The sequence below is a fragment of the Daktulosphaira vitifoliae genome, unplaced genomic scaffold, assembly GCF_025091365.1.
Source record: "Daktulosphaira vitifoliae isolate Bord-2020 unplaced genomic scaffold, ASM2509136v1 Scaffold_3, whole genome shotgun sequence".
NCBI lineage: Eukaryota > Metazoa > Arthropoda > Insecta > Hemiptera > Phylloxeridae > Daktulosphaira > Daktulosphaira vitifoliae.
This window is the reverse complement of record NW_026099574.1, coordinates 31540107-31568035: the sequence shown is the minus strand read 5'-3', so window position 1 is coordinate 31568035 and position 27929 is coordinate 31540107. Positions and strand designations below refer to the sequence as shown.

At 25.0% G+C, this 27929-nt stretch overlaps 4 protein-coding genes across 17 annotated transcripts in view; all 4 read right to left on the bottom strand.

Moving 5' to 3' along the window:
- Positions 1–121: 121 nt before the first annotated feature.
- Positions 122–9805, bottom strand: LOC126902234 (trafficking protein particle complex subunit 11). 2 transcript variants are annotated; one of them, XM_050679278.1, is made up of 21 exons: positions 9363–9803; positions 9130–9293; positions 7226–7417; positions 6137–6310; positions 5658–5888; positions 5433–5574; positions 4365–4538; positions 4220–4298; positions 4104–4158; positions 3428–3626; positions 3149–3345; positions 2893–3073; positions 2707–2816; positions 2392–2624; positions 2168–2310; positions 1863–2084; positions 1287–1438; positions 1010–1091; positions 795–938; positions 548–727; positions 122–405 (listed from the first exon to the last, which is right to left on the bottom strand). In XM_050679278.1, exons 1-21 carry the CDS (start codon positions 9570–9572, stop codon positions 385–387), a joined length of 3285 nt encoding a protein of 1094 aa, XP_050535235.1. In that variant the 5' UTR covers positions 9573–9803; the 3' UTR covers positions 122–384. The 2 variants fall into 2 exon arrangements, with proteins under 2 accessions (XP_050535235.1, XP_050535236.1); XM_050679279.1 differs by lacking the exon at positions 122–405 and having other exon boundaries at positions 608–727; positions 806–938; positions 9363–9805.
- Positions 9806–12724: 2919 nt separating this feature from the next.
- LOC126901175 (carboxypeptidase D-like) lies at positions 12725–20355 on the bottom strand. 8 transcript variants are annotated; one of them, XM_050677480.1, is made up of 12 exons: positions 19986–20354; positions 19802–19904; positions 19555–19760; positions 19223–19441; positions 18618–18745; positions 17479–17633; positions 17182–17369; positions 16302–16382; positions 15761–15940; positions 14432–14550; positions 14176–14355; positions 13011–13697 (listed from the first exon to the last, which is right to left on the bottom strand). In XM_050677480.1, the coding sequence occupies exons 4-12, from the start codon at positions 19407–19409 to the stop codon at positions 13314–13316; spliced, it is 1602 nt and encodes a 533-aa protein (XP_050533437.1). In that variant the 5' UTR covers positions 19410–19441; positions 19555–19760; positions 19802–19904; positions 19986–20354; the 3' UTR covers positions 13011–13313. The 8 variants fall into 8 exon arrangements, 7 of the variants coding, with proteins under 7 accessions (XP_050533439.1, XP_050533437.1, XP_050533435.1 ...); XM_050677478.1 differs by having other exon boundaries at positions 19555–19742; XM_050677482.1 differs by lacking the exons at positions 19555–19760; positions 19802–19904 and adding an exon at positions 12725–12859 and having other exon boundaries at positions 13569–13697.
- A 2171-nt stretch (positions 20356–22526) lies between these two features.
- Positions 22527–27929, bottom strand: part of LOC126902824 (serine-rich adhesin for platelets) — a 137685-nt gene continuing 132282 nt past the window's right edge. For 3 of the 6 annotated variants that reach the window (XM_050680452.1, XM_050680455.1, XM_050680456.1), the window contains 7 exons: positions 27763–27872; positions 27486–27696; positions 24452–24661; positions 24327–24389; positions 23957–24258; positions 23693–23844; positions 22527–23552 (listed from right to left, as the gene is read on the bottom strand). In XM_050680452.1, coding sequence (XP_050536409.1) covers positions 23253–23552; positions 23693–23844; positions 23957–24258; positions 24327–24389; positions 24452–24661; positions 27486–27696; positions 27763–27872 — 1348 coding nt within the window. In that variant the 3' untranslated portion in view covers positions 22527–23252. Of the gene's footprint in view, positions 23553–23629; positions 23845–23956; positions 24259–24326; positions 24390–24451; positions 24662–27485; positions 27697–27762; positions 27873–27929 lie in introns of all 6 variants that reach the window. The other 3 variants (XM_050680453.1, XM_050680454.1, XM_050680457.1) reach the window with 3 other exon arrangements.
- LOC126902858 (uncharacterized) lies at positions 24656–25472 on the bottom strand. Its single transcript, XM_050680527.1, has one exon. The coding sequence runs from the start codon at positions 25369–25371 to the stop codon at positions 24778–24780; it is 594 nt and encodes a 197-aa protein (XP_050536484.1). The 5' UTR covers positions 25372–25472; the 3' UTR covers positions 24656–24777.

The following is a 27929-nucleotide window of genomic DNA, read 5'->3' as shown; positions in this document are numbered from 1 at the left end:
GCCACGTTACCACTGTGCCGCGACCCCTCTGTGCTGGGTTTTTTATAGATTATTTTAGTTGATAGTAACTGATTAAAAAAGGCTGCATTTACCACTGCTAGGTATTTTTTATAAAAGTAAATTTAATAAAGATTAAATAATCAGTTTATTATAAATTATATAAAATGTAATATTTACATTAATTTATTTATAATTTATACTTAATTGGAGTATAATACCAAATATAACAGAATTGAGATAATAATAAATTAAAAATAAATGCAAATAATAATAATTAATGAAACAATTATAAATAGTATAATTAAAACAAGTTAACAAGTATTAGTCCTTAAAATTGAACTGAATAACTTGCTCAATAATTTGATTATATTACGAGTGAAATCTTCAGTGTTCAACATGTTTAGGCTGAAAGTATTTTTCAATTTTTTTATTATAAAAATTAACAATGATGTATAAGAAGTTATATCACTTTAAATAAATTTTCAGATCATTCAAAATTATTTAATATAAATATAATTTTTAACATAAATAATACAAGTATACAAACCATAACATTAATATGAGTCTTCAACGATCGTAATGTGATATCATTTAAAATATTTTTTAAGTCGCTTAAATCTGATGTACAACTTATACGCATTTTAGGTAGCGTTGAAACACCAACAACAAGTGGATAAAGGTTATAATGCAATTTAAAAGTACTTTCTGGCAATACTGTGATATTAAGCTAAAATAAATTAAAATTATTTGGAACCATGGTTTATTAAATTTTTAAATTTAATTATATAACCTACATCTTTATTACCAGACATCATAAAAGCTTCATTTGCTTCCATTGATATTTCTAATGTAAGTAAAGTTTCTGAATGGTTGTGTAATAAGTAAACAATATTCATTGGTGTATGTAACCATCCATGAGCAGGTGTTTCCATATCAACCTTAAAAATATATTAATATGAACATAAATTATCGATAGTATTATCAACAATTAAATTAATAAAGCACAAACCAGTAATAGTGATTTTTCCATATTCACTTTAGGTAAATGTAATTTTGAAGTTCCACCTAGACATCCACTTTCTTGGTTTAGTCTGAAACATAAGAATTAATAAGATTTTTGTTAATATAAAAATATTAATATTTGACTATAATAATAACAATTATATGAAGCAATCAAAATTTAACACTATTCAATAATATAATTTCTAGATTTAAATATATAAAAATATAAAGCTATAATTTTAACAGAAAAAACAATAGAAGATATAAATTTTATAATCAATTACCTTCTCCAATGGATTATGAAACTTCCTAAAGAATTTTCGTTGCATTGTTTCACACATAAAGACACAATATCTGAAGCACTTTCATTTGTTTCTAAAATGACTCCATTAACCAAAGGTATATATCCACCAGAAGAAATAGTGACAAAATCAGTCTATAATTTTTTTTAAAAATTGTAATTATAAATTTAATTTTAAATTTTCTTAGATAACAGACATAAAATCTTCCCTAACAAGACTTGCACATAAGTTTTACAATTATTGGGCTATACAAAATTTAATTAATAGAATATCATTAAAACTTAAGGTTTTCAAAATTTAAAATATGTAAATACATCATATTAAAAAAAGTTACAAAGTTAATGCTTTTTGGTTAACTATACATAAATCAGATAATTTTAATCAGAATATTAAAAATTTTCATAATTTTAAGTAATCAAAACTCTATTAAAGAATTTATACCCTATATTATTTAACTTTATCAATAAATTTTATAATTTATAGAACATATTTTAAGATCATCATCATTAACTTCAAATAAATAAAGAGGCATTTTTAAGATTTAGTGTAAATGCATACTGATTCAAAAAATGAATTTTCAATCAATATTGGCCAAGGGGAAACACATTTCATAATTGTTTGAACTATAATTGATTCGCCAACATAAATTTTTGACAATTGTTCAAAATTGGAAGACATATATGTTGCTGTCATATCAAATACATTGACTACATCAATTTTTATTTCAGCTTCTTTTATGCATGAAATTATTGTTCCAGAATCATTGATAGTATAGTTTATCTATATTAAATAAATACATTATATTTTCATTAAATAAATAGTATATTGTGTTAAAAATTTAGCAATTTAATTTAAATAATTACCATTATTTGAAAAAATCTAGTATCTAAACTTGAAGATCGTACATAAAATATTTGTGTACTTTGGTTTTTAATTAATATTGTATCAAGTTTAAAATCAGCTGGTAAGGATAATGAATTCTTACTTAAGTTTTCACAAATTTCAGCTGTAAAATAACAAATATTTACATTTAATTTAAAGAAATATCTCAAAATATTTTATGAAATATTTCATAATTTAGATTTACTTGAATTTTCAACTTTATCAACATTATTTTGATTAAGTGATAAGTTTAAAGATACATTATGGACATCAAAATTTTCTAAATTATGCATAGATACTGATACTTTATACCATTCATATAATAGAGCTGGATTTTCATGCTTGATTTCCATACCAATTCGTGAACGTCTAGGTTTTAAAATGGATGATGAAACTGGTTTTATTTGTTCAAATATATCATTATGAGCCTTAGATAAACTAAAACATATTTTCATTATTTAATTGAATTTTTAAGATGAAATTATATACTATATTCTTAATTATTGATAAATAGTGTTACCTAAAATTATTGATTTCCTTTTCAAAACATTTCAGTTTTCTTGAAGTATTAAATTTTAGTATAATTGGAAGTTCAGATTCATAACCTAGCTGAAGACTAATAAAATTCACCTGGAATGAACACACAAATATTTAAAAAAGTTATATTAATTTTTCTTCAACACAAAATTTAAAGAATAATATTTACAGTTATTTCTTTCCCAACATCATTTGGAGATGGCATAAATTTACAAGTATATTCATAAGTTTTACAAATACCATACACAAGTTTACTACTATCATTACAAACATCTATGTTATAAGTTTTACTATAGGAAGAAATACAAGCTATCATTTTAGAAAATTGTATCAAAACAGGAAACTTGGCCCTAAAATAATAAAATTTTTATTTTGTAAAATGTTATGAAGAAATATTTAATGTATGTTGTAATATTTAACCCAACCTAACAAATATATCAATTTCTACACCATCACAAGACACTTCTTTTAGGACAACTTTCGTATCAATAGATGAATTAATGATAGACATGTCTACTTCTATAAAACTTTTGGACATTTTAATATCATATGTTTTCCATAAATTTAGAGCAGTATTTATTTCTTCTTCATTTAGCCCATTTTCAGGTTCTGGTATACGCTTCTAAAGTCAATAAATATAGTTTGTTACATTTAATAATAAATATAATTGCCTAAAAAATTTTTATTTCAAAAGCTATATTAACCTGTATTATTGTTGTAATATTGTACAGAGCTTTCTGTAAATAGTTATCATTAATAAACAGTAATGCTTCCAAATTTAGTTCAATATAGTCTTGGACACTTGCTATAATATAAGCACATTTGAGACATTTTTTCACAAGTTCATGAGCAATTGCTTCCCAACCTTCATCGCGATAATCTCTTAACATATGACTCCACAATCTGTAAAAAGGATAATTTTTATGTTGAAAATACTAAATAACATTTCACAGGTATTTTCAATTAAAACTCATGCATTAAACTTGAAAAATTAATAAATAAACTAAAATGTAAGGAAATCATAAAAAAAATATGAACAGTAAAATTTTTTGTCTCAATATTATTCAAAGACCCTTAATTTTTTTAATTATTTTTAATACATAAAAGTCATGGATAAACATGTACTTATCTCAATTTTTGAATTAATTTACAAAATAAAACAATAAACAAACATTTTCAATATTAATTCAAGATTACTGAACTTGATTAATAACTATTTACTTATATATCAAAATGTTTAAATACCAAACATGGAAAAATATTATTTTAGTCAAAAAAGTAAAATACAATTTATTTTATTGAATTATAAATTATTTAAATTTAAATTAAAAATATTGAAAAAAAATTAATTATATGAACAAATTTAAAAGTTACACTTACGTTAAAGCTTTACTATATTCTTTTGCATTATAATACTCATTGGCCATTTGTACAGCTAAAATTTGAAATGATAATTTGTTATATATAAAATTATAATGTTTGAATTGTACAATTACCCAAAAAGTTTCGCATTCTTGGACATTTGTAGCTTTTGAACTGTTTCATTGCATTTCCCAAAAAACTTATGATGGATTTCTACATATTTTTAAGTAATAATAATAATAAAAATATAAGAAAGTAGTAATAATAAAAAAAACTCACTGAGTGATCTACTTTAGTATTTTCATAATATTGCAAAGCTTGAATACCATCTCTTTCAAGGGCATCAAAGTCTGTGTTACTAATTGTTTTGATTAGGCGCCATGGTCTTTGACCATAAAAGTCTATGTTATTCCAACCAATTAATGGATTACTTGAAGGATATTCCATTATTTCCTATAAATATTATAAAAAAGTTATCATTTTACATTACTATTATAATAATATAAAAGGTTGTCGAGTGGTAAATAAATTTGCAGAGATTTATTTAGATTCCTCTATGTCTAAAATCATAAAGGCCAACAGTTATTTTTCTGTAAACAATGTTTAGAAGAATTCTATATGGAAATTCATACTGATTTTGTATCTGGCAACAGAATTTTTTTCAATCCCTTTTAGTTTTTTAGATAATTACTAATTAAATCATTGAATTATTCAAAAAAGTTTTTTTTTTAAATTCTTTTATATAATATGGTTTTGTAATAAAATTTATAAATTTTGAAACTCATCTTTTAAGTTTATCCATTTCTATAGACCTTTAAATTTGAGTTTTATGAGTATTTTTCAAAAAAGCTGAACTTACCAGTATAATTATTTTTTGGTTAATATTATAATCATGAAATTTCTAGTAATAGATAGATAATTTTACGAGGAATTCAAAAGTATGTTTTTATTTTTAATATGAAAAATAATATGCAAATGTGCAATTATAAAAAAAGAAAGATAATGCTCAAAAATTAAAAAAATTAAAATGTTATTTTTATAAATTGTTTTTGAGTAGTTTTTTGTGACTTGAAAAAAAATGTAGTAGCCTAATGTGTTTCTTGACTCTTGCGATTATGATGTAATAAACCACCAATTTATTAAAATCTATCTACAGATTTGCATCTAAACATTCCTTATGATAGTGATTTAAATTACCATCAGATATTATCTATACTTATTCCAACTATGCCAAGTGTACACTGTGGCATGACCCCTCTGTGCTACCGTTGGTTTTATTTTTTATTTTCCTAAATTTTTTTTAATTTAAAATTTTATAATAAGTACATTTGAAGAGAATTAAGTTACCTTACATATTTCAATGGCACTAAATTTTCTTTTTTTTGCATATTCAGCAGCTTCTTTAAAAAAAAATCCTGGGTTTAAGGTAAGTGTAGCACTAAAATTTTCAGCAGTAGTTTCATCAAATAATGAAGCAAACATAAAATACCTAGGATAAACAATTTTAATAACAAATATTATATTTTTCTATAATAATTTATAGAGATGTATCACTATGTAAGAAAGTCTTACTGTTTTGACAACCATGAATAATGTTCAAACATCAGTTCTGGCGGTCCTATCATGGATTTAAAAACATTTATATGAGAGTTAAATTGGGTTAAAGCATCTCGAGATCTCTTCATTAAAAATAGTAATCTAGTTATTTTGTAAATAATGTAAGCTGCTACAACTTTTATTTCATACATATTTGAGTCAAATGTTCTAATTTCTAATAATGACATATAGCATTGATGGTAATGTCTAAAGAAAAAAAAAAATAATAATTTTACTAAATGTAAGTATTACTTAATATGATAAATTTCCTTTTTAGCTACGATGCAAAGCTGAGAAAGTACTTAAAAATAAATTATTAATGAATATTTATCAAATAAATTAATTTGAATTTAAAAAATTTGAATATAGAACATCAAAGGTTTATTACCATTTAATATAGCATTAAGTGTTGAAAATTATGATTTATGTTACACTAACAAATTATTATTTTTTACTTGTGTGCATTATGATGGTCTTGACGCAGTTCATTGTAAAAACCAATTTTAAATGAATAACGAACAAGCAAATATTGGTGGCTAGTTTTACTTAAACTTTCCAATTTTGATTTAACTGCTCTAATTTGTTGTTGATAATAATTTTGAGCTAAATCGTAAAAGGCATTTTCTAGTCTATAAAATATAGTGAAGCATCAAATATGTTTTAATAACATATAGGTATTATTTTTAATCAAAACTCTCTCAATTATTCAGAGAATAAAAACAGTTTTTTCAAAAATATTATGTTATAAATATAAAATATACTATAAATATTATATTTAAAATTTTATTTTTGAGTTAATATCCATCTGTAGTATACAGGAAAAACAAATACAGGTAGCTAATTGCTTTTTTACAATGTCAATATTCATAGATAAGCAGTGTTTATTTTCAATTATGACTTTATAAGTAGTTATGCTTTCTGTATTGCCAGCTAGTGTATTTATAAATATTAACTCATAACATTATGCCTTAAATACTTTATATTTATGTCTACCATACTTTAAGTATATCTATTTATAAAGTCATAATTGATAATAAACGCTGTTTATCTGTGAAAAGTGATGTAATAAAAACAAGCTACCTTAACTACCTGTACTTGTAATCCCACACATATATATATATATACATGTATAGTAACTCAAAAATTTGAAATTTTTAAGTTTTATAATTCATAAACAGATGAAATTATGTTAAAAATTCAAATATCATTTACTACTAATAAGAACATCAAACAATTTATTAAATTAATAATGTGTGTTACCATTTGAAAAAACAAAGTTAACACCCTTACAGGCATAAGGGATGATCTTAAAAAGTATTATAAAGCTAATAATTCAAGAATAATAGAAAAGATAACCAAAAAAAATGTCATAATTATTTTTATTCTGCGCAAGTAATTGAGTAGATTATGATAAAAAATATCACCCTCTATAAACAAGACTTTCATACAAAATAATAGTATTTAATACATTTTTTGTGATCTTTAAATAAGTAAATAATTATTTTATTGTATTAATAAATAAATAATTTATAAATAATAATAACCTTATAGCATATCCATGAATATTATCAGCAACAGGAAGTATAAATAAGGCTTTTGGATTAAGATTACATGTTTCGCACAATGATGCAGCTCTTTCAGTAGTAATTGTATCATCTACAGATGTTACTGTTACTGGTACACGTTTTTGAATTAAAACAACAACAATTCTAGATTTTCGGCCTTCTAATGATACTCTTAAAAATTAAAAGTAATTTATTGTAAATTTAGTGAATGTAATGTGACACAGTAGATTATTCAGTCACTGTTTTTTGACAGTTCTTAGTTAGGTGACCATATGGGAACTTTTAAAGTGACACATTGCCCCTAATAAGTTCCCACAGCCATTATGAGGTTGCATCAAGTCAACACCAGGTGTAATAATCCTATCAAATTAATATGTTAGAGCTGATTACAAATAGTTGGAATAGAATTTAAGGGGATGATAATATGTATTTTAAATTAAATAATTTATTTTAGTTGACTGTAGCCAGTGGCACAGATTACCTATTTTAATTGTTTGACAATATAAAATAAAGATATTGTTAAACAATAAATTTAATAATATATATGATATTCTTACCAAAACCATAAAATTTTGAACTAAATGAAGATAAAATATAAATGTTTTAATAAAAGTTGTTATATGATTACAATAAATAATAAGAAAACCATAAACATTTGCCACAGATTTAACTATATCTAATATAGTGCTTCAATAACTTTTTCAATTCTTAGACATAAAGTTAGGAAAATAGAATGGTTTAAAAATGGACTGTTAGGAGGATAGAAGTTCAGATACATGAAGATATACTGTATTTCTTCCATCAAATAATTCATTTTTTATCATCATATTTTTAGAAAAAGATGAAATTTAATTTTTCTACAATTTTTTTTTTTTTTACTTCACCTATGAATTTGAGATCATTTAAGTTAATTATATATAGTTTTAAAAAATAAATAAACACTTGATATTCTTCTTCTTCTTTTACCTCGCCTTAATCCCAACTACTTGGGGTCGGCCACCCTTATCTTAAACTTCCAATTGATATAATCTCCCACATCATTTACGCTCATATTAGCCGTTCTCATATCGAATTCAATTACAATCTTCCTTCTCTTTTTTGGTCTTCCTCTACCTCTTCTTCCTTCAACATTCATTTCTATAACTGTTCTTACAGCTTTCGTTTCCTCTCTCCTCATAACATGACTATACCATTTAAGTCTATTTTCTCTCATCTTATCTAAAATTGACGTTACACCTACGTTTCCCTCTTATATGTTCGTTCCTTATCTTATCTTCTCTAGTAACTCCACTCATCCATCTAAGCTACACTCATCCTCTGCTCTATTTTCTTGTCAAGCGCTCAATACTCTGAACTATATATCATAGCTGGTCTAACTACAGTCATGTATAATTTACCTTTCAGCCTCATTCCCTTGATATTATTTTTAATTTATATTATTAAACTTGTTAGTTACTGCTATAGCTCTAGAATATATTTTTTTTTTTTACCAAAAGAATAAAACAAAATATTAACTTATCTTCAAAGTAATGTATCTAAAAATACTATATGTACTGTCTAGAAGAAAAAATATATATAAATAATTTCTTTTTTTTAATAATGATAAAGCCATTTAAGCTTATTAGTAAAAAAAAAAACAAAATAAGGAAATAATATTATTTGAGGATATAATCTTAAACACATGTATAATTTTAATGTAGATTATTGAGATATCTAACTTAAACTAATTTAATTTACTTATTATATTAATTAATAATAAAGAAAAAGAAAATTTAATTTCTGATTTCATTTCAATTAAGGATATTTTGTACTATAAAATATTTAATATATAATTAGTTTTAAACATCTAAACAATTTTAAGGACAAATAAAATCTAATTGAACCTTATTGACTGAACTCTAGCAGAACATTCACTGATTTTTTCATTCCAAGATTCATCATCCCAATCACAATCATAAAATATTACAACAACAGCTGGATCAAACCGGATATGTTTTTCTAGCCAATTTTTTCTAAGTATACCTTTTGGGATGTAAGGCATAACACGCTGAAAAATTTTATTAAAATTATTATTGTTTAGTCAAAAAATTAATAAAATAACTAAAAAAAAAATTACCTTTTCACTCAAGGGTGGGAATTTGAATTCTGATGTTAAATGGAAAAAGTTTAGAATTGCACGACTTTCACGGCCTACTGAACTATGGAATGCATCCCAAATAGATCTATGTGTAGCATTGTTGGCTGTGTCTAATCCAGCAATAGCAATTAATGGACTAGGTGAACAACAAAGTTCTGGAGGAAAATCAAATTCTTGGAAATTGCTCATTTTTAATTTTGAAATATGTTCTTTTATTAACAGGGCACAATTATAAAAAAATAATAATTTATAACAATTACTAATAGTGTAAACAAAATCACAGCATATCTATCACAATTTATATAAACTAATAAATTGAACACTAAACAACATTTATATAATAATTTATATTAATTTAATTTTTAACGTTTAAAAAATTCTTGTGCTTCAAGTTTATAGAAATGAAATGTTTTACGTTTATCTAGCATTAAAGATATTAAATATTAATAACAATAATAAAAAAAAATTATATACATTTTCAACAATATTTTCTTGAACTTTCAAATTATATGTTATATTTTATAATACTCTACAGTAATCAATAATAATAGTAAATTTGATAAAAAAAATTATCAATCATGATATCAATATGCACTACCAACAAAATATTTCTTGTCAAAATAACAACAGTATTTAAACAAGTTGTATATCTGAGGAGGGGTCATAATTATTTTATTGAGTTAACGAAATTTTTGCATTAAAGATTACACTATTTCTTAATTATTGATTAAAGTTAATTAAAAAGGTTTTTGTTAATATTCCTTAATAATAATAATACAATTGTTAGCTTTCTAATTTTAAAATTATATTTATTGCATTTCTTCTACACGATGTGATGAACAGAAAAAAAGGTCATCAGCAGATCAAAATATGACAATTTATTACACTACCAAGAATCAGTGACGTTAACAGGATTTCTTCATGACGGAGTCCTGAATAGCCAATTAAAAAATGTTTATATTAATCAGATCTGAATATAAGAAGTTTTTTTTTAAAGAGTCCATTAGGTCTATTATTTTAGAAAATAATGCTTATTTGTTTAGCGGAGGCATTGCTCTTAATTTCTCATACTCTATCCGCGTTTAATATTAATTTACATTGAGAATTTGTTTGTAACAAATACTCAAGTATTTACTAATTGTACATAAATGTGTATGCATAGATTGGTTTAAAGACTCAAAATTAAAAAAAAAAATGTTGGAAAGGTTAATCTCCTCTAATAGTACCCAATTTGAGTTTATGCATTAGTTATTAATAAATCAATAAATAATAGATCTCAATAGCAGTAGGTAATTTTAACTATATAATGTGTTAGTTGTTCTGTGGTAGGTTTAATACATAATATTTTAGCATAATTATTTTTCAACGAAAACTAAATGTATAAGCGTAAGATGGTAACATTGTTTAAATATAATTTTTTTGTTTTTTATATCATGTATGATTTTTCATCTTCTTGGGGGGAGTTAATTTTAAACTAGGGATTAAGCTCCCAAAGTTCACTCGCCCTATACCTATAACTATATTCCTCTATACTATAGAGTCTATAGTCATCTATATTTAACACATAAAAGTAAAACAATAATGTAATACAAAATCTAAAAATTAAACGTTTAAAAAATTATAAATTAAATCGGGTCATAATAGCTGGATACCGTTATTCGTTATCCGGTGGTAATTATCAGCTGTCCATCATTAAGACTGATAGTCTTACACTATCAATAATATTACTACATTGATTCACTGTCGCACGTATAACACTATGTTTATCTTATCCGGCGGTCGGTAGATAGGACAGGTCAGGAGGTCAACACGCGAGACACGTCGGCGATTATATAAACCAGTTCACCTGTGACTAACATCCGCCCCGGTGGCGGATATTTTATTATCTAAGATTAATAATAATAATATAATAATTATAGGTATTTAGAGTTTCAGCACCTAGTCAGAGTTTGTATTTTTTATATAAAATTTTTTTGTTGAGCAAAAAAAAATGTTTTCAGCTTATTTTGAAAAAAATTTCTGACTACCCCACTTCTTATTTGATCTTTAGTTATCTTGCTTATTAAAAAACTTAGAATGTGTATGAACACAAGAATATAAATTATGAATATCATTATATACATTTTGATTGGAGTTTTATCGAGTTCATCGACTAAGAGAAATATTTACACAATTATTACAATGTCCATCGTTCACTACATCATTTTGTGTTTATTACAAATCCATTATTGGTTGTTAAAATAAAATAATATTTTTTTTAATTCATCTTCAAAATACATTTTTATCATAAATTTATTTTCATCATGGGGGAGTTTTTTAAAATTATAGATGAAAATAGAATTTTAGCTTCGATGCGAAGCTGAGAAGGTATTAATTTTACTATGATGTGTTTTTTTTTTGTGTGTGTCTGTTACCACTTTTTCTCAGAACTCACCGAACTGATTTCTTTCAACGATACGACGTCAAAAGATCACAAATCGTATCTTATCGAAGACATTACCCTCAAAAATTGAAAAAATTTCCCTCGTTCTCCGTAAATGGGGAAATCTCCAAAAATTTTAAAATCACAAATTTTCAATTTTTTTTACTTAAAACTGTCATATCTTTTTTAAAAATGATCAAATCAATGTAATTTTTTTTTATATGGATACATAAGGTACTTACTTATCATTTTGTATATTTTTTTTTATAAATCTAACCCTTTACCTGCCCACAAGTGGGGATAAAAAGTGAAAACTTTTTCACAAAAAATTTACTTTTTTAACTTAACTTTTGAAAGTGTTTCGGAAATACCGACACTTTTATATATATCTTGAATTAAAAGTTATGTAATATACCTTCATATGAAAAAAAAATAAATTAGGATTTTATTTTGTTTTTATGGTGAAAACTGACATCAAAATTAATAAACAAAATACGATTTTTGTAAAAAAATTATTTTTTATATTTTAACTTTATAAAGGTATAACTTTTTAAAAAATATATGGATCATTATATTTTTTTTAAGGTATGTACTATTTATATTTATATATTATTAATATATATTTATTTATTTATTCATATATTACACTTATAAAACTAGTAATCAGAATATTAATAAGGAAATAGGGGATCATGCATCGATATAGATTTGCATCGAAGCGTTTTTTATGATAGTGATTTTAATTACTGTCAGATATCATCTATACTGGACCCAACTATGCCACGTCCCCACTGTGCTTGGTTTTATTTTAAGTACATCCAACATGTTTTAACGAAACCCGAGTTTTTCAAAAACTATTTTGTTTTATATTATAATCAGAGATTAAAAACTTGAATTACGCAATGAAGTCAAATTTAATAGTCTAATATATATTATATATTTTTTAAATACTATTTTAAAAATACAAAAAATATATATTTAAACAGCAACAAATTATTAAACTGTGTTTAAAAATTAAAAATCGATGTTTTCTGTACGATGATATTGTTGAAGCCTGTAAGAAGATAAAAAGTAATAATACTCTCAAAGAATGCTAAATTACTATTTCTGTTTTTCACATTACTGAATAATGTTTTATTAAAAATACATTTTAAAACTAAAAGAAAATATTTTTAGTTATGTTTAGTTGTTTTACTGAGTAAAGTATTAAACTTTTATAGATTTTAAACAAAATATATAGGCACTTAATTTTATTTCATTATAAATATTTTAAATCCAAGCTTAAAATAGTGACAATAATGTATTTAATTATAATAATTAATTGAATTATTAGCAGCAAATTAAGACAAATGACAACACACATACAAAAAAAATTACAATTTGTTACCTTTTGATGAGATAACGATAATCGCTTTATTCAGTGAAGAGGTGTATGTTGATATCTTAAAAATGTTAAGCATAGTTCTTAAATTGCTATTTAAAAATGATAACAATAATAATGTGAGCCTTCATAAAAGGGAAGCATAACACCATAAAGCAAGTATTAGTGAAGATAAAGTTATTGAAGCTGATCCAGCAGATGATAACACCGATTGCGGTTCCACATCATCGGTATAATCATCTTCACCAAAATCACTAATATCTGAACCCAGTTCATAAATGTTAACCGTGGAATGTTCCATTTTCGGATTTGTTAATCTAAGAACATCGGTTAGTTCGCTGTGTCCTCTAGACACCACATAATACAAGTTTGTGTTTCTTACTGTGCTAGGTTCAGGTTGATAAGGTTCCAACATTATGTTTAACGTTAATGGCTTATCGACTTTATGTGGATCCATAGAGCCAGGTACTTTTAAATGGATCGTTTTACTTTCATAACCGCGAGCGTCCACCTTAAAATAATTTTTATTTAGTTATAATATTATTAGTCATGGTGTCAAGGTAAAAATGATTAAAAATAAAAGAACTTTTTAGGATAAATCTCGTAATGAACGATAAATTAATCACTCTGTATTACTAATATTCATTTCAATTATAAACTTATTAATACATTTATCAGGGAAACGGTTTCAATTCAAGTATGAACTTTGAAAAATTCTCGCGGACCATATACTAGAGAAGAGTATGATCCCTTCTAATGTCCTTCTGATTAATTTACTTTTAGTTTGTGTCGCATAAAATTTGTTTAAGGGCAGCGTAGTGGGAAATCGCTAAATTAAGATATAATAATTATAAAGGCTTAAGTATAGCAATAATTTTGGTAACTAGTGCTGCACAATAAAAAATCTCTGCGTGTGTAATAGAATTCCTAGAATCTCTTTTCCGCGCATTCCAGCCTACGCGTCTTTTAAAAAATGTTCATTAACTCACATGTAATTTATATGGTCCCGGAAGTAATACTTTCCAATATTCTCCGTTTTCAGTGGTATTAAACGTTTTATCTCTACCTAGAATCATTAATTTCGCGTTTGATATAGGAGCTCCAGTTTGTCTATCCATAACAATTCCTTTGATTCCCCTTTGAACTTGTTTTGTCCAAAGTAAAAGAGGCTGTAAAATAATGAAATATTCAAACATTTTTAATGAAAAATAATTTTGCTGAGTATTAGTAAGTTGTTATGTGTACCTCTAAATTCTCATACCAATAAGTAATAATATCTGATGCTGGGGGATATTTACAACAAGATAATTCCAAAGTAATCTCTACACAGTCATGCATCTCATAGTTGTAATCTTGCATACTTCCTGCAAATTAAACAATTATAATTCTTATAAAAAATTTTTAAAAATCACTTTTTTAGCTTCAACGCCAAGTTTAAAAAATATTAACTATATATTATTATAAAATATTTACTTTAATGTGTTTTAAAATTTATTTATTTTTTGTGTCTGTCGCCACTTTTTATCAGCTCTCACTGGACAGATTTTACTTATAAGGATACACTATATCCATAGATCTAAAGATAACAAATTGTATCTAGATGAAAAAGATATCCTTAAAATTTGAAAAATTATCCCTCGTTCTCCATAAATAAAGAAATCACTCAAAAAATTAAGATTTTTAAATCCGTAAATTTCAATATTTTTTAAAAAATGTTTCCTTAAAACTACCATAACTTATTGAAAAATGTATGAATATATATGTTTTTTAAATATTCTATATACGTCCTTTAAATTAGGCACGAAAAATTAAAGATGTTTCGAAAATATAACGTCCTTTAAACTTATCTTAACTTAAAACTTATGTTATATACTATAAGCTAGAAAAAACAAATTGTCCAGACACCTTATCTTCTATTAATATGCTATTTTGGTTTTAAAATTCTCAATTTTAATTTTTTTTTATATTATCAACTTTATATTGCTATATACCTTCTGAAAAATATATGGATCAATACAATTTCTTTTTTATAAGTTCATTATACACGTCTTATTCACTCGTTTCTTTTTATCTGACCATTGTTCCTTATACAGACAGAGATTAAAATCTTGAAACATACCTATAAAATGTTGAACTTTTTCAACATTGGAAAATATTTAGCAAATCCTACACCCTTTATATATATATATATTAAATAAAAAGTTATATTATATCCTACAAGCTAAAACAAGTTGTCAAATCGACTTGTCTTTTGTAAAAGGCTCCCGAAATAAAATAAAAAATGTTATTTTTGTATAAAAAGTAATTGTTTTTTGTGTTATAATTTTCTATTTCAATTTTTTTTCAATTATTAATGTTTATACTTTAGTTTAAAAAATATTGGAACACCTTTTAAATACCATTCTTTTAACAAAAAAAATGAGTTCATTTTGTATTTGCAATAATCAGAAAATATAATAAAATCTACAGATTTTTGAAGCTTTGATTATAAGTTTAATCACTGGAAGGTTTCGATATTTTACTGTTTTGCTTACTATTTATGAATGTATGAAATAATTTTCTTTTCTCTCTCACCTGAAGTTTCGTACCATGCAGCTCCGTTTGTTATACCTCCTTTAAATTCCACTGATTCTTTACAGCCATAGCCTTTATGCATTGTTGGATGTGCATTGGCATAAGCACTAGCCAAATATCGAAACACGTCATCGTCAGGTGTCAGACTTTCATAAAAGACATTATCGTTTACTGATGGATCTTTAATAAAATTATAATAATTAATATATTTTGTTTTGTTTATACAAATTGAATATTCAATTTTGGCTTGTAAAATGAAATTTTTTTTTATTATATAATTAAATAGGAAAAAGCGCTGAATTTTGTTAACAATAAAAGCAAATAAATTTTTAAAATGAAAATAATACATTAAGCAACAAGTTCTAAACTAAAATATTTTTATTTTGTAACGATAATAAATGTTGTATTTTGTACATCTTATATTACAGTACTATATGATGTCTAAAAACTAAAATAAATTTTTTAAAATTGCAGTTAAATAAATAACCATGGTTATTTAGTGCGGTTATATAACTTTAAACAATCATGTAAATAGTTTTACCGATAGATGATAATTTTGAAAATAGCAGATCAAAGTTATTGAGTTGTAATGTTTCATTTAATTTCTTCATTTTGTACTGAGCTGCTTAAAAAAATAAAATTTAATGTATGCTATATATACAAAGCAAAATATTAATTATTAAAAGCAAAATCATGGTGCTCCATTTATTATGACCCTTTCAAAATAAAATTAATTTCTGGAATATTTTGTTTTTTATTTTAAAAATTTTCTTAAATTTTATATTTGGGAGGGGTAAAGAGAGGACAAAGAAATGTACAGGAGAAAACCCCCTTTAGTCGACTTTTAAATTAATGAAAAAAATTAATATGTTAAACTTTGAAAGTAATTAACATTAAATTTCTTTATACTGTAATTACTTAAAATTTTGTTCTCAAGCAACTATGAAAATGTAACATACGAAGAGGAGAGTTTGTGTGTTTAAGTATTAATTTCTCCATCGGAATCATATCGTCGATTTTGTGTAGAAACCTATTAACGATTACTTTTGTAATTTTTTCTTTTAATTTTGTTAACATCGTCATTTAATGTATGATTACAGGATAGTTTTAAATAAAAATGGTGTTAAAGTTGAAAATACTATGTTTCACATAACTAAAAAAAATTGTGATATATGTTTGTACAACATCCAGTGGTAAAAACAAATTAAAAAAAAAAGTTATCACACCAAGCCGATACATTCAAATTACACTATAATAGCCTTAATAGAATTTTAAAAAGAGTGGAGTAAAATTAGTTTTTGCGGCATCTCTATATATTTGCTTACAATCAAATGTTTAGCACCCGCATATTTAAAACTTAAACAATATTAAAAATGATTATTTTATGTAATCTTTATTAAATTAATTTTCAATTTACGTACTTGAATTAGATGAACTATCATACGGATAATTGGCAACTAAAGAACCACCATGTAAGCTAAGTGACATGACAAATGGTACAGATTTCAACCAATTCACTACTGCTTTTGTTTCGGGTTGATAAGATCTTTCTTTGTAATAGAATATATCAGGAAAGTCGCGGTTTAAATCTGCCATACGAGCATTACCTCTGCAATTTAAAATATTGAAAGTATGGTTTGAGATATGTACCTATTTGATTAGTTAAAATACGCGTATAGTAACAAAATTATGCCTATTTTAAATAAATCAAATATTACCTATTACCCACACTATTTGTTCTATGATCATGAATACATGTTTTTGGTCGAGACATTTCAAAGCCATCAGGGTTCATGCTAGGAAATAAATGGATCACTGTTGTTTGCAACAAAGATTGTATTGTAGAATTTTTAACGCTTTCTTTTAACAAGTACTGAAAAATAAAATTAGTTTTTAAATGTTGTTATACTATTCCAACACGGATTCAACCGTTTTAAAATAATTTTGATTTTATAAATAAAAATTAATAATTATTCAATTTTTTGATTTAAAAACAAATATTTTTGTTTAAGTAATAGCATTTCAGAGTAAAAAATTATGGTGGAAAAAAAGTTATTGCCTTAGGTATCAAAACCCAAGTTCTTTAATCTTATTGTATAATAAAATAGTGAAAAACTAGATAATGCTGGAAAAATGACTTAACAATGTCTAATTTTTATTATTATTATTTTTTAAAGTGCTTGACGCCATTATTCTAGGACAATAATTTACGAATATGAGAACATTTTTTTAGCACATCGTGAGCGTTTGAACATTTTATTAAAAACGACCATTGTCGTTAGCGCTTTTCAATTGAAAATCTGAAACTTTTACTGGACCTACACAGAGACATTTCAAAGATACCCTGAACATTTCGTTGAAATGTGTTGTTGATTTTTGACCAAGTTATGAGCTTTCCTTTTTTTTTAAAAGTCCACCGGCGTAAATTTTAGTAAGATGATTTTGCTTTAACATTATATTAGTTTATGTAGCTTATAATAGTAATACGGTATTTAAAGATTATTATGTTTTCTATCGTCTATCTGTTGTTTTGAATAATAATTAGTAGGGTATTATTAAATACAATTGTCAATACACCTAAGTATTTTATAGTCATATTATTATTTAATTAACAAGTGGGATTAATTTTTTGGTAAACTTTTACAGTTATACTTTTTTTGCACAACACATATCTTACTCCTACCGGAATCAGTGGTATAATTGTAAGGAGAGCCTGAAGGGTCACAGGCAAGACTCGTAGGGCATTGGTGATGGGGCAGAGTTCCTGATAGGAAAAGTCTAGTATTTAAAAAAAATATTAAATCTAGAAAATAAAAATTGAAATATATTTTTTTTTAAAACAATCAATACAATTTACCTCTATTAAATGAATTATAAGTTCTCTTCCAATGGGCTCATTTCCATGAATATTTCCCACTATTTTAATGTTGGGAACGGTCAATAAATCAATCACACTAGTTATCTTAACAACCCAAAGTTCTCGGCCTTTACAACAATTAAAAAGTACAATAAAAAGAATTGATTATCGCTAAATGGGCCAACTTGGTGGTGTATTATACGCAAGGCAAGTAAATATATATTACTATTTTAGTCATATCAATCTATAGCACTAGTAAAATGTTTACTAGTATTATTAAGAAACACAAAATTTTTATTCACAAAAATTATGTGAAGAAATATATAAAAAATCCGAGCACGCTAAGTAATTTTCCCAGAAAAGCGTTTTTTTCCTTGTTCTATTATATAATAAGATACTGAACGGCCCCAAGTTGGCTTATTTAATTGAATCAGTAATATAATTAATAAGATACAAGAATAAATATTTTTTTTAACTTTATACTTAAATTAATTACCAAGATTAAATATTTCTTAGAACTTATGTTCTGAGAAAAATTTTATGGCATTAATTTATGTATGCAATTAAAAACATAGTTAATTAATAATAAAAATTTTTTTTCATACCTTGCACTGATTTTCCAATTGAGTATAATGAAGTAATATTAGAATACTCTTCTGTGATTTTTTTTACGAATTTTGTTAAATCATCATAATTATGGTATGTATCAAAACTTAGTTTGTCTGATTGTACCCTTGGATAATAAGTTGTCGTTATCATGAACAATAATGTTGTAACTATTCTAACTTCCATGATGACTCTCTTTTAACGACTCCAATGAACTACTATATTGTTACATTTTTAAAACAAAGTACTGTTGTTATATGATTTACGGTTTTATTCTATATTGAATGTAATATATTATATGATACAAAAAAAAAATTTAAAAAATGATTACATTACAATGAATGTAGTTAAATAAATCGTGTCACGTCGTTGAAAAGTTTGAAACCGGATCGATCGTTTACTATTTTATAATATGAAGTTTGTTTGTTAAGTTTATTTTAAAAATTTTATTTAAATTATGCTACTGGACTTTTTCAGTGAAATATTCCACATCTACACTAGACTATAATCAATGGTTTACTGAAACATAAGGATGCCCTATAAAAAACATTTTAAAAGAGATACAGATTTGATTTTACTTCCACATCCTGTTGATGAGCAAATGGCGACCAATATCATGTGGTAGGGAATATCGATTGTATTTTGTAACTCAGTATATCAATTGAAAATTAGTATTATAAACTACATAAATATGAAGTAATCCAACGATCATTAATTCTATGCAATTTAAATTAATGAAACTATAAATTACTATGTATTTACTTTAAAGAAATAGTCTGCATTAAGATGAAGTGTTTTTTCTGTGATATCGTCGATTGAAATGGACACGTGCCGGAGACTACATTTGACACCAAACAATGATTGTGTAAAGGTCGCACTTAATTATAGTTATTGCTATGCCCCACTTGAAAATTTTCTAATAAATTTGTCAAATTTTATTGGCAAAAAGATTGACGTGCATAATAAAAGCGTTGTAAAAGGATGCAAGTATTTCAGGCCAACAAATTGGCTTGACACGAATGCCCACTTCACGGCTGTGACTAAATGCGTTTGATGCGTTATTTGAAAGATAAAATTAAATGACATTTAAAAATATAAGCAATAAAAAAACAGAGATCTACGATCATTTAACTGACTTATATAATTGTTTTTTAACGTCATAGCTGTAATTGTCATGTACGTGCAAAGCGTGTGTAGGTACCTACCTATTTATAGTTAATAACAATAAATAATAATAAAAAAATGTTCAGTAAACTTCCGTGTGAAGTAAGTTCATTAAGCGTAGGTTGAGTTACCACGACATAATAAAACGATAAAGAATTATTTTTCATTAAATGATTCTTTAATTAATGAAATAATTTATTCTAAAACAGTAAAATATAAAATAAAATAGAAGGTGTACTTTAACAAAAAAAATAAGTATACATCGTAAGCTTCATTAATTTTATTTTTCATATTTATTTTCATATTTTTGTTTTTAACTTAATGAAATTTATCATTAGCTCATGGATATTTTTAAATAGAAAATTTTGCTCATATAAGGATTTTGGATTTATCTTCTAGTATGAATATTTTAAAATTTAGTCCAATTTTATTTTAAAATGTCCATTAAAATTTATGTATGAATAAAATTAATTGATAATCATATTAATTTTGAACATCTAATCACCTTCTTACCCTTACTTTATTACCGCATAATTAGAGGTTATAGAGGAGAGTACTGATGCACGTACCAATTTATATTAAAGTATTCACAAAAGGGATAGTATCTAGAATATTTTTTCGTGAAAGATCCAAAATATGTATACATATAGAAAGCGATAAGTTGGTAAAAACATGCATATTTTGTATAATAAAAATGATATAATTATATATTATATATGATATGATATAATGATATATATATATATAAATATTTTTTTTGAACAAAATTCGGGGAGGAGGGAGAATTGAGCTCTATATATTTGTACCAAATATTCTTCTATAGTTATGACACTCGATTTTAAGTATATTATTTAAATAGCTTAAGTGCAGTTTATTCATTACAATTAATTATAAAAATTATCCCTAGTCCTTTTAGTTATGCTACTCAAATTTAATGATTTTAATTTTTTTTGTCTTATACAAATTTGTTTTAGTTGTGTAATCGTACTCATTAGTTTAATTAGTATTTATAGAAATTTATTTTTAGTTTACAATTTCAAAAATTGCTGTTAGCTGCAAAATCTTATGTCAGCATGGCTAATAATAGAAAAATTATTTCTATATTTTAGTATCCAGCTATTATTTATTTATTTTTACAATAAAATTGTAAAATAATAATATAAGAATTATAATTATAAGAACATATAATGTTTTAAATAAATATTATTATATGATTTCTGTTATTAATAAGAATTAAACATAAATTCTATTTCATTTTGTTTTATGGTTTTTTTAGAATCAACGTTTTGAAATCTCAAATTCTAGGGTAATATGCCCTCTTTACATCTGAAGAGGGTAAAAAAATGTTATGAATAACGAAATATTTTGTTAAAACGTAATAAAAAACAAATATGTGTCATATCAACAAACGTAAAAATTTGTCATAAAAAAATATTATTAAAACAAAAATAAACGTCATAGGTTCAAAAAATTAGTCACTTGTCCTTATTTAATCTGCATATAGCAGTCGATTTTTTAAAACCACTTTTAACGTTGAACGTAAAAAAAATTGCATGATTTAATGTTTAATAACAATGAACTTAATTTCTATATATTTTAATACATTTAAACAATAAACGAACATTATTTTTTAATTGCCCCCCGTTCCAAAGTATTATTGATCCAGTATTATACTACTTTCAAAATGATATCTTTAAAATATTTTTATTGGTTACTTTAAACTTATTAAATACCCGATCATAAATTTATTAAATAAGTTGTTATACATAAAATATAACATATAAGATCTTAATATATTCATTTTTAAATGAATATTAATGTTGAATCTTTTTTGGTTGTCTAATTTAAAATAGATTGAGTAAAATAAAACAATTTTAATAGAAACATAGTTTTTCAAATATTTAAGATAGCTACATTTTAAGGGAGCATAAACACTGGAGAAAATATTAGTCGTATTAATAGTGTTAAGACATGTTAATTCCATGCACAAAAGATTTATTTTTGCTTATCAATTTAATATAATAGAGCAAAAAAAATTTTGGATTTTCCAATGAGTGGTAGAATATTGTATAATCCCTAAATTCAGCTCTATTTTATGAATAAAGGATAAATTTATTCTTATTAATGAAAACATATTGATAATATTGAATTCTGTATACTGCATAATATTTATCATAAGTTGATATTTGGCGCATACAATACAATGTATAATACAATCCAAACATAAAATAACATTAGGGCAATTTTTTTTTTTTTATCAAAATTAACAGTTCATATTTAGTTATTAACAAAACAATAAAATAACAAAATTAATATGAATAAAATAACTGATATATAAAACAAAATTAAATAAAAATGGTTTAACATAAGTAAACATTAACAAAAGAAATAGGGTAGATAGATTACCACAAGAAGTTTCATATAGATAACAATTTTTTACAAATTAAATTAGGTGATTTACATAATTTGAAAAACATTTATACACTTAGTAATAAATATTAGATTACGTAAAAAATGTCTATTTTCAATTATTTTAAAATACTGAAATATATATCTGTACAATATACACGAAAAAGAATCCAATGACATACAGGAATTTTAAATTGAATATTACTAATTAAGCCTATAAAATCAATATATTAATAATTAATAAAATTAATATTATGTACTTTATGTAAATGCCTACTGAATTTGGGTCATTGAATTCCAAATGTAAAATTGTTATTACAATTATAAAGTGTTTATACTACTATTGTACAATTAAATATAATATATTTAGAAAATTTTACAATATAGACTATAATATTTTTTGATCATCTACCAAGTATTACATAGATAGATCGTTTAGGTTTGTAATACTTAATTCTATATAGCAGTTGGTGGTAAAATATTATAATCCTGTATTGCCGATTTTACAGTTTCATACAGGGGACGGTTATTATCTGTTATAGTTGTAGTCAAATTATTGTAAGATATATAATTAGTTTTAGGATTAGTACACAAATTTTGCAACATATAACAATTATCAATATTATGCTGAGTTTTATCACATGGTTGTTTGTCAGGATAATGCACTTGTTCTAAAAATGACATCATATTGCTTCTTAGATTTTCATAGTACCCATTCAAATGGGAATTTCGTTGCTGAGATAAGATTTGTGTTTCCTACAATAGTTTAAGAATATAAAATTATAAGTAATACTTAATATTAATTGGTAAAATTGTGGAATATTGTTCATTACTAAATTATTATGAATCTTTGCTTTTGAGAAATTTGAAATTGATTGACACTACCTTGATCCTACCTTATCCCCATGTCGAAGGTGGGCTTCCATAGCATTGATGTCTGTCTTCAATTTTAACATTTGATACTCGACACGTGCATTTTCTCGTTGTAACTCTGTTATTTCAGCATCCAAAGAAAACAGTTCTTCACCACCGTTCCCCATATTACAATCTAAAACCCACAACTTTTTAAAAAACTTTTCTCTTCCTCGCCAGTTTCTCTTTTGTAGTAATATTAAGAATCCCACAATTTTACCATGAAAACTTATAAAATCTATTCTTACCATTATGTAACTGTTTTGAACCATACATATGATGATACAACGAATCAGCTGCATTTGAAGGTAATGTTTTCTTACTAGATCCTAAGTTAGGGGCAGCTGGATGGCAAACACTAAGAGCAGGAGTACCTCTATGGAGGAATGGACTAGAATTTATATGTGATGTCTCACAAGTAGTTGGGTCTGACTGTTGTTGATGTTGCTGTTGTTGTAATTTAGCTATATTTGCTTTATGCTGTTCTACAGTTCCTCCACTTTCAAGAACACGCATTTTATTACGATTTGCTATAGGACAACCAGATGCACTAAAATCATACACAAGATTAAGAATATATTTTAATTCATAAATATAACATTTTAAATTTCACATTACCTTCTATGTGATAAAAATTTACCAGTTGCATGACCGGATCCATCACAACCAGGTATAGGACATCTATCAAATATAATAACAGTTAATATTTGATATGTACTATAAACTTAAACTAAAATACCTACCTCAAAGGTTCAGAATCTTGACCATCCCTTGGTTTACTCTTTGGTTTATTTGCACGAGGACAGCCAGATAATGACCGATGTGAAGAGTAATTTCCTGTCACATGTCCAGAACCATCACAACCTGGAGTTGGGCACTTCAGTTCTTGAGAATGGGTTGATGATATTCCTGGCTGTGAAGAAGATCGATCACTTCGAGCACAAACAGAAATGCTGAGAGAAATTGAACATATTAAGTATATATATAAAAAACCAACAATTAAAAAAAAGAAAATTATTTAATATTCTTATATCAGGAACTTTCAATGATTTTTATAAAAAAATAATTATTAACTGCTATCAGAACTATATTCAGAATCAAAAAATACTTCTTCTTCTTCATTATCTTTTGATTCAGTATAGTCAGAATCTTTTCCTGAGTTGACTTTTAGTCGAAAACAGTGTTCAAGGTAATCTATTTTTCTTGATTCATCATTGATGTTTAAACAAGAAGACATAAAATTATCCAAGATGCCAGGTGAACGATTAGGATGGTTTAATAATAATACAAAACAAGATCTAATTAAAAACATGATATGCTTATTGGATACATTTTGTGATCTAAATAACATTAATAGTAACTGTTTATATCCATCCCAATCATCAGCCAAAAGACATAATCGCATTTCTGACATAAGTGGACTTAAACTATTTCCTAATTTTAATCTGTTTGTAGAGCCAACAAGTAGTGCTGAATGATCAAAACATTGTGCTTCCATTTCTGTCTCTACTTTATGACAATAATTTTTTTGACTTTTATATGATTTTTCATCATGTTTATCTTGTAATATAGTATCAATTCCTTTCATTAAACACCATGTAGGTAATACTATTTCGTCAACCGGAATTGGATCATCTGAATCAGTACTGATAGTGCTGGACATTTTATTAAATAGCAAATATTTTAAAGAGAATTTAACAAGCAAATAAGTAAAAAATAAAAAAATGACATTTGTAAGAACTACATGTGGTTTGGTTGTAACACTATCAAATTAATATTGTTAGCAAGATAAGAGAAAACATTACTTCTGAAGAATCAGTGTGGCCATTTAATGAGAAATCGCAAAAAAATAAATATTTGATTATACGGAAAATTAATTTCACGTGAGAGAAATGTAAATAAGAAAGAAATTGACTTCAGGGAAAACAGTAAAATTAAATATATACTCTGGGGGAGGCTAGAGGTGGCAATTGTCACCGGCAGGATTAGATTTTTACAAAGTAATGATTGAATTCTTTTAGTGGCTTTTAAAAAAAATGTGTGGGGAGAAACCCATTAGTAACCGGCTGCTAAATTTCTGAATACGTCTCTGCCAAGTCTCATATCTTTGGAAAATGAGGTGATATTATTTTTGATATGCTTATTTAATGGTCATTCCAAATGCATTTTCGACTAATTACCAAAAAAATATTACTATTAACCTTAGTGTAAAGATTTAACAATTAGGTTGCTATCTTATTATCATTATGTAACGAGTACTGGTTGCCAACAATGCTATTTGAACTATTAGTCAATGTTTCGTTATTATTTACACAATTGTTCGAGTTATGTGGAATGGATAACAGATAGTTTATCAGATTATAGATATTACTGTTATCAATTATTCACAATAGTTTTAAAAACACATTAAAAGTTTTGAAATATTAACATTAAAAAAATTGAAAAATTATATACTTGGTATCAAATTTAATTTTTATAATGTATGTATATCGTAGCATCGTTTGTATTTAAAAAAAAATTGTGCAAATGCACATTTTGCCTCTCTACAAAATGACGTTCTTGGTCTAAAGAAATATTTGACTGGTCAATAATCCGATTTATAATATTTTTAGCTAGTATAATTTTTATTAATAAGCAAGAGAGGTACGTAACGTAGAAGAATTTTTATTTGTTTGTCACGGTAAAAATAAAACGTTGCTAAACACTACCCTGCTCCATAACTGTTCTAATATCTCAAATACAGTAATAATACAAAACTAGATATCAATTAGACAACATTTTATTAAGACCATTTTTATTTAATTAAAAAATAACATAAGTTATCCATTTAACTTTGAAGATATTAGAATTTGAAAATATAGAATAAGTGAGAAACGCGGTTTGTTCAACGACGTTCTATTTTTACCATGCAAAAAAATAAGAATTTTACGTTGTCTACCTCTCTCGCTTATAACAAAAATTCTAAATCTCAAAAAGTATTAATACAAAACTAGTTATTGACCAGTCAAAATGTTATTTAGTACATTTTCTATTTAATAATAATAATAATAATAACAACAATAATTATAATAATAAAAAAGGTTCTTATTTAACTTAAGATGGTTCCTCTTAAAATATTCTTTACGGAATTATATTTTTATATAATAAAATTAATATTTACCATGGATTCATAAAAAGAAGTCAAATTTTGATTTGTTAATTTTTTTAATAAAATCATTATTTAACGAAAAAATGGCTAGTATTGTTCTATTATTATTACTATTATTATTATTATTATTATTATTATTATTCGTATTAATAAATAAATGGCCTGGTTTATGATATTTAATGGTCTGCCAAACTTTTCACACCAACAAAAAAACACTGAAATTATGCCCCTGTACAAATTAATCAATGCCTATAAATAAGTTTAAAAATGCTGCATTTAATTTATTGAATAATTTATATTTTAGTGAAAGCTTAAAACTTATAGATTAAAATAAATTCGTAAAAATTTATGTAACTGTCAAGGAAAAATGTATAATAATAGAAATATACAAACTAACAATTAGCTTACTGTCCTCTAAATGTTAATAATTTTTTTACTTAAATATTATTTGAAAAAATTAACACTCATGATTGAATTTAACAAATTCAATCTAAAATATGCTTTATTATACATCTGAAATTGTGACATTATAATGATTATTTATTTTATAATGAAATTTTTATATGGAACTTAATTAATTTATAATTATAATAAAAAAAGTAGAGTTTTATAAAAATATATATAATTACCTGTCATCTTTGGAGGAAACTGAAAGCTTGTCTTGTTGAGGTGGTGGCATACTGTAACATGAATTTTGTGAGAAACCATTTGGTGGTCCGCCTTGTTGATAAGCTCCTGTGGAATAACCACAAGTGTATGCTGACGTACTGTATGGTGTTGAATATCCGTTAGCATATTCCGGCATTGGGTATCCTGGATGAGGACTCAAAGATGTGTAACCTACAGTTAGGTCATCATTAAAATTTCGGTCGAATGCGGTAGTTGAATTATAACAATGATCATTACCATTAACATCTCTATAATGGTCCATATAGTGCGATCCTCCACTTTCAGGCGTTGACTCTCTACTATATCCATTAGGTGCTCCACTTGAAAACACTAATCTTCCGGGTGCCCTGTAATCATTACATATTTATTTAAAGTTTCTTATCAATTTCTTTGAAATTTTTTAA

Excerpts from the sequence above, each read along its gene's own strand:
- LOC126902234 (XM_050679278.1), bottom strand. The coding sequence starts at position 9,572 with ATGAGCAATTTCCAAGAATTTGATTTTCCTCCAGAACTTTGTTGTTCA. Across the intron at positions 6,311-7,225 it reads ATTCATGGATATGCTATAAG|ACTAGAAAATGCCTTTTACG; the intron begins GTTATTATTATT and ends TATATTTTATAG. Across the intron at positions 939-1,009 it reads TGGAAAAATCACTATTACTG|GTTGATATGGAAACACCTGC; the intron begins GTTTGTGCTTTA and ends TATATTTTTAAG.
- LOC126901175 (XM_050677477.1), bottom strand. The coding sequence starts at position 19,409 with ATGGAAGTTAGAATAGTTACAACATTATTGTTCATGATAACGACAACT. Across the intron at positions 17,370-17,478 it reads ACAAATAGTGTGGGTAATAG|AGGTAATGCTCGTATGGCAG; the intron begins GTAATATTTGAT and ends TTTAAATTGCAG. Across the intron at positions 14,551-15,760 it reads TGCATGGTACGAAACTTCAG|GAAGTATGCAAGATTACAAC; the intron begins GTGAGAGAGAAA and ends TTTAATTTGCAG.
- LOC126902858 (XM_050680527.1), bottom strand. The coding sequence starts at position 25,371 with ATGTCCAGCACTATCAGTACTGATTCAGATGATCCAATTCCGGTTGAC.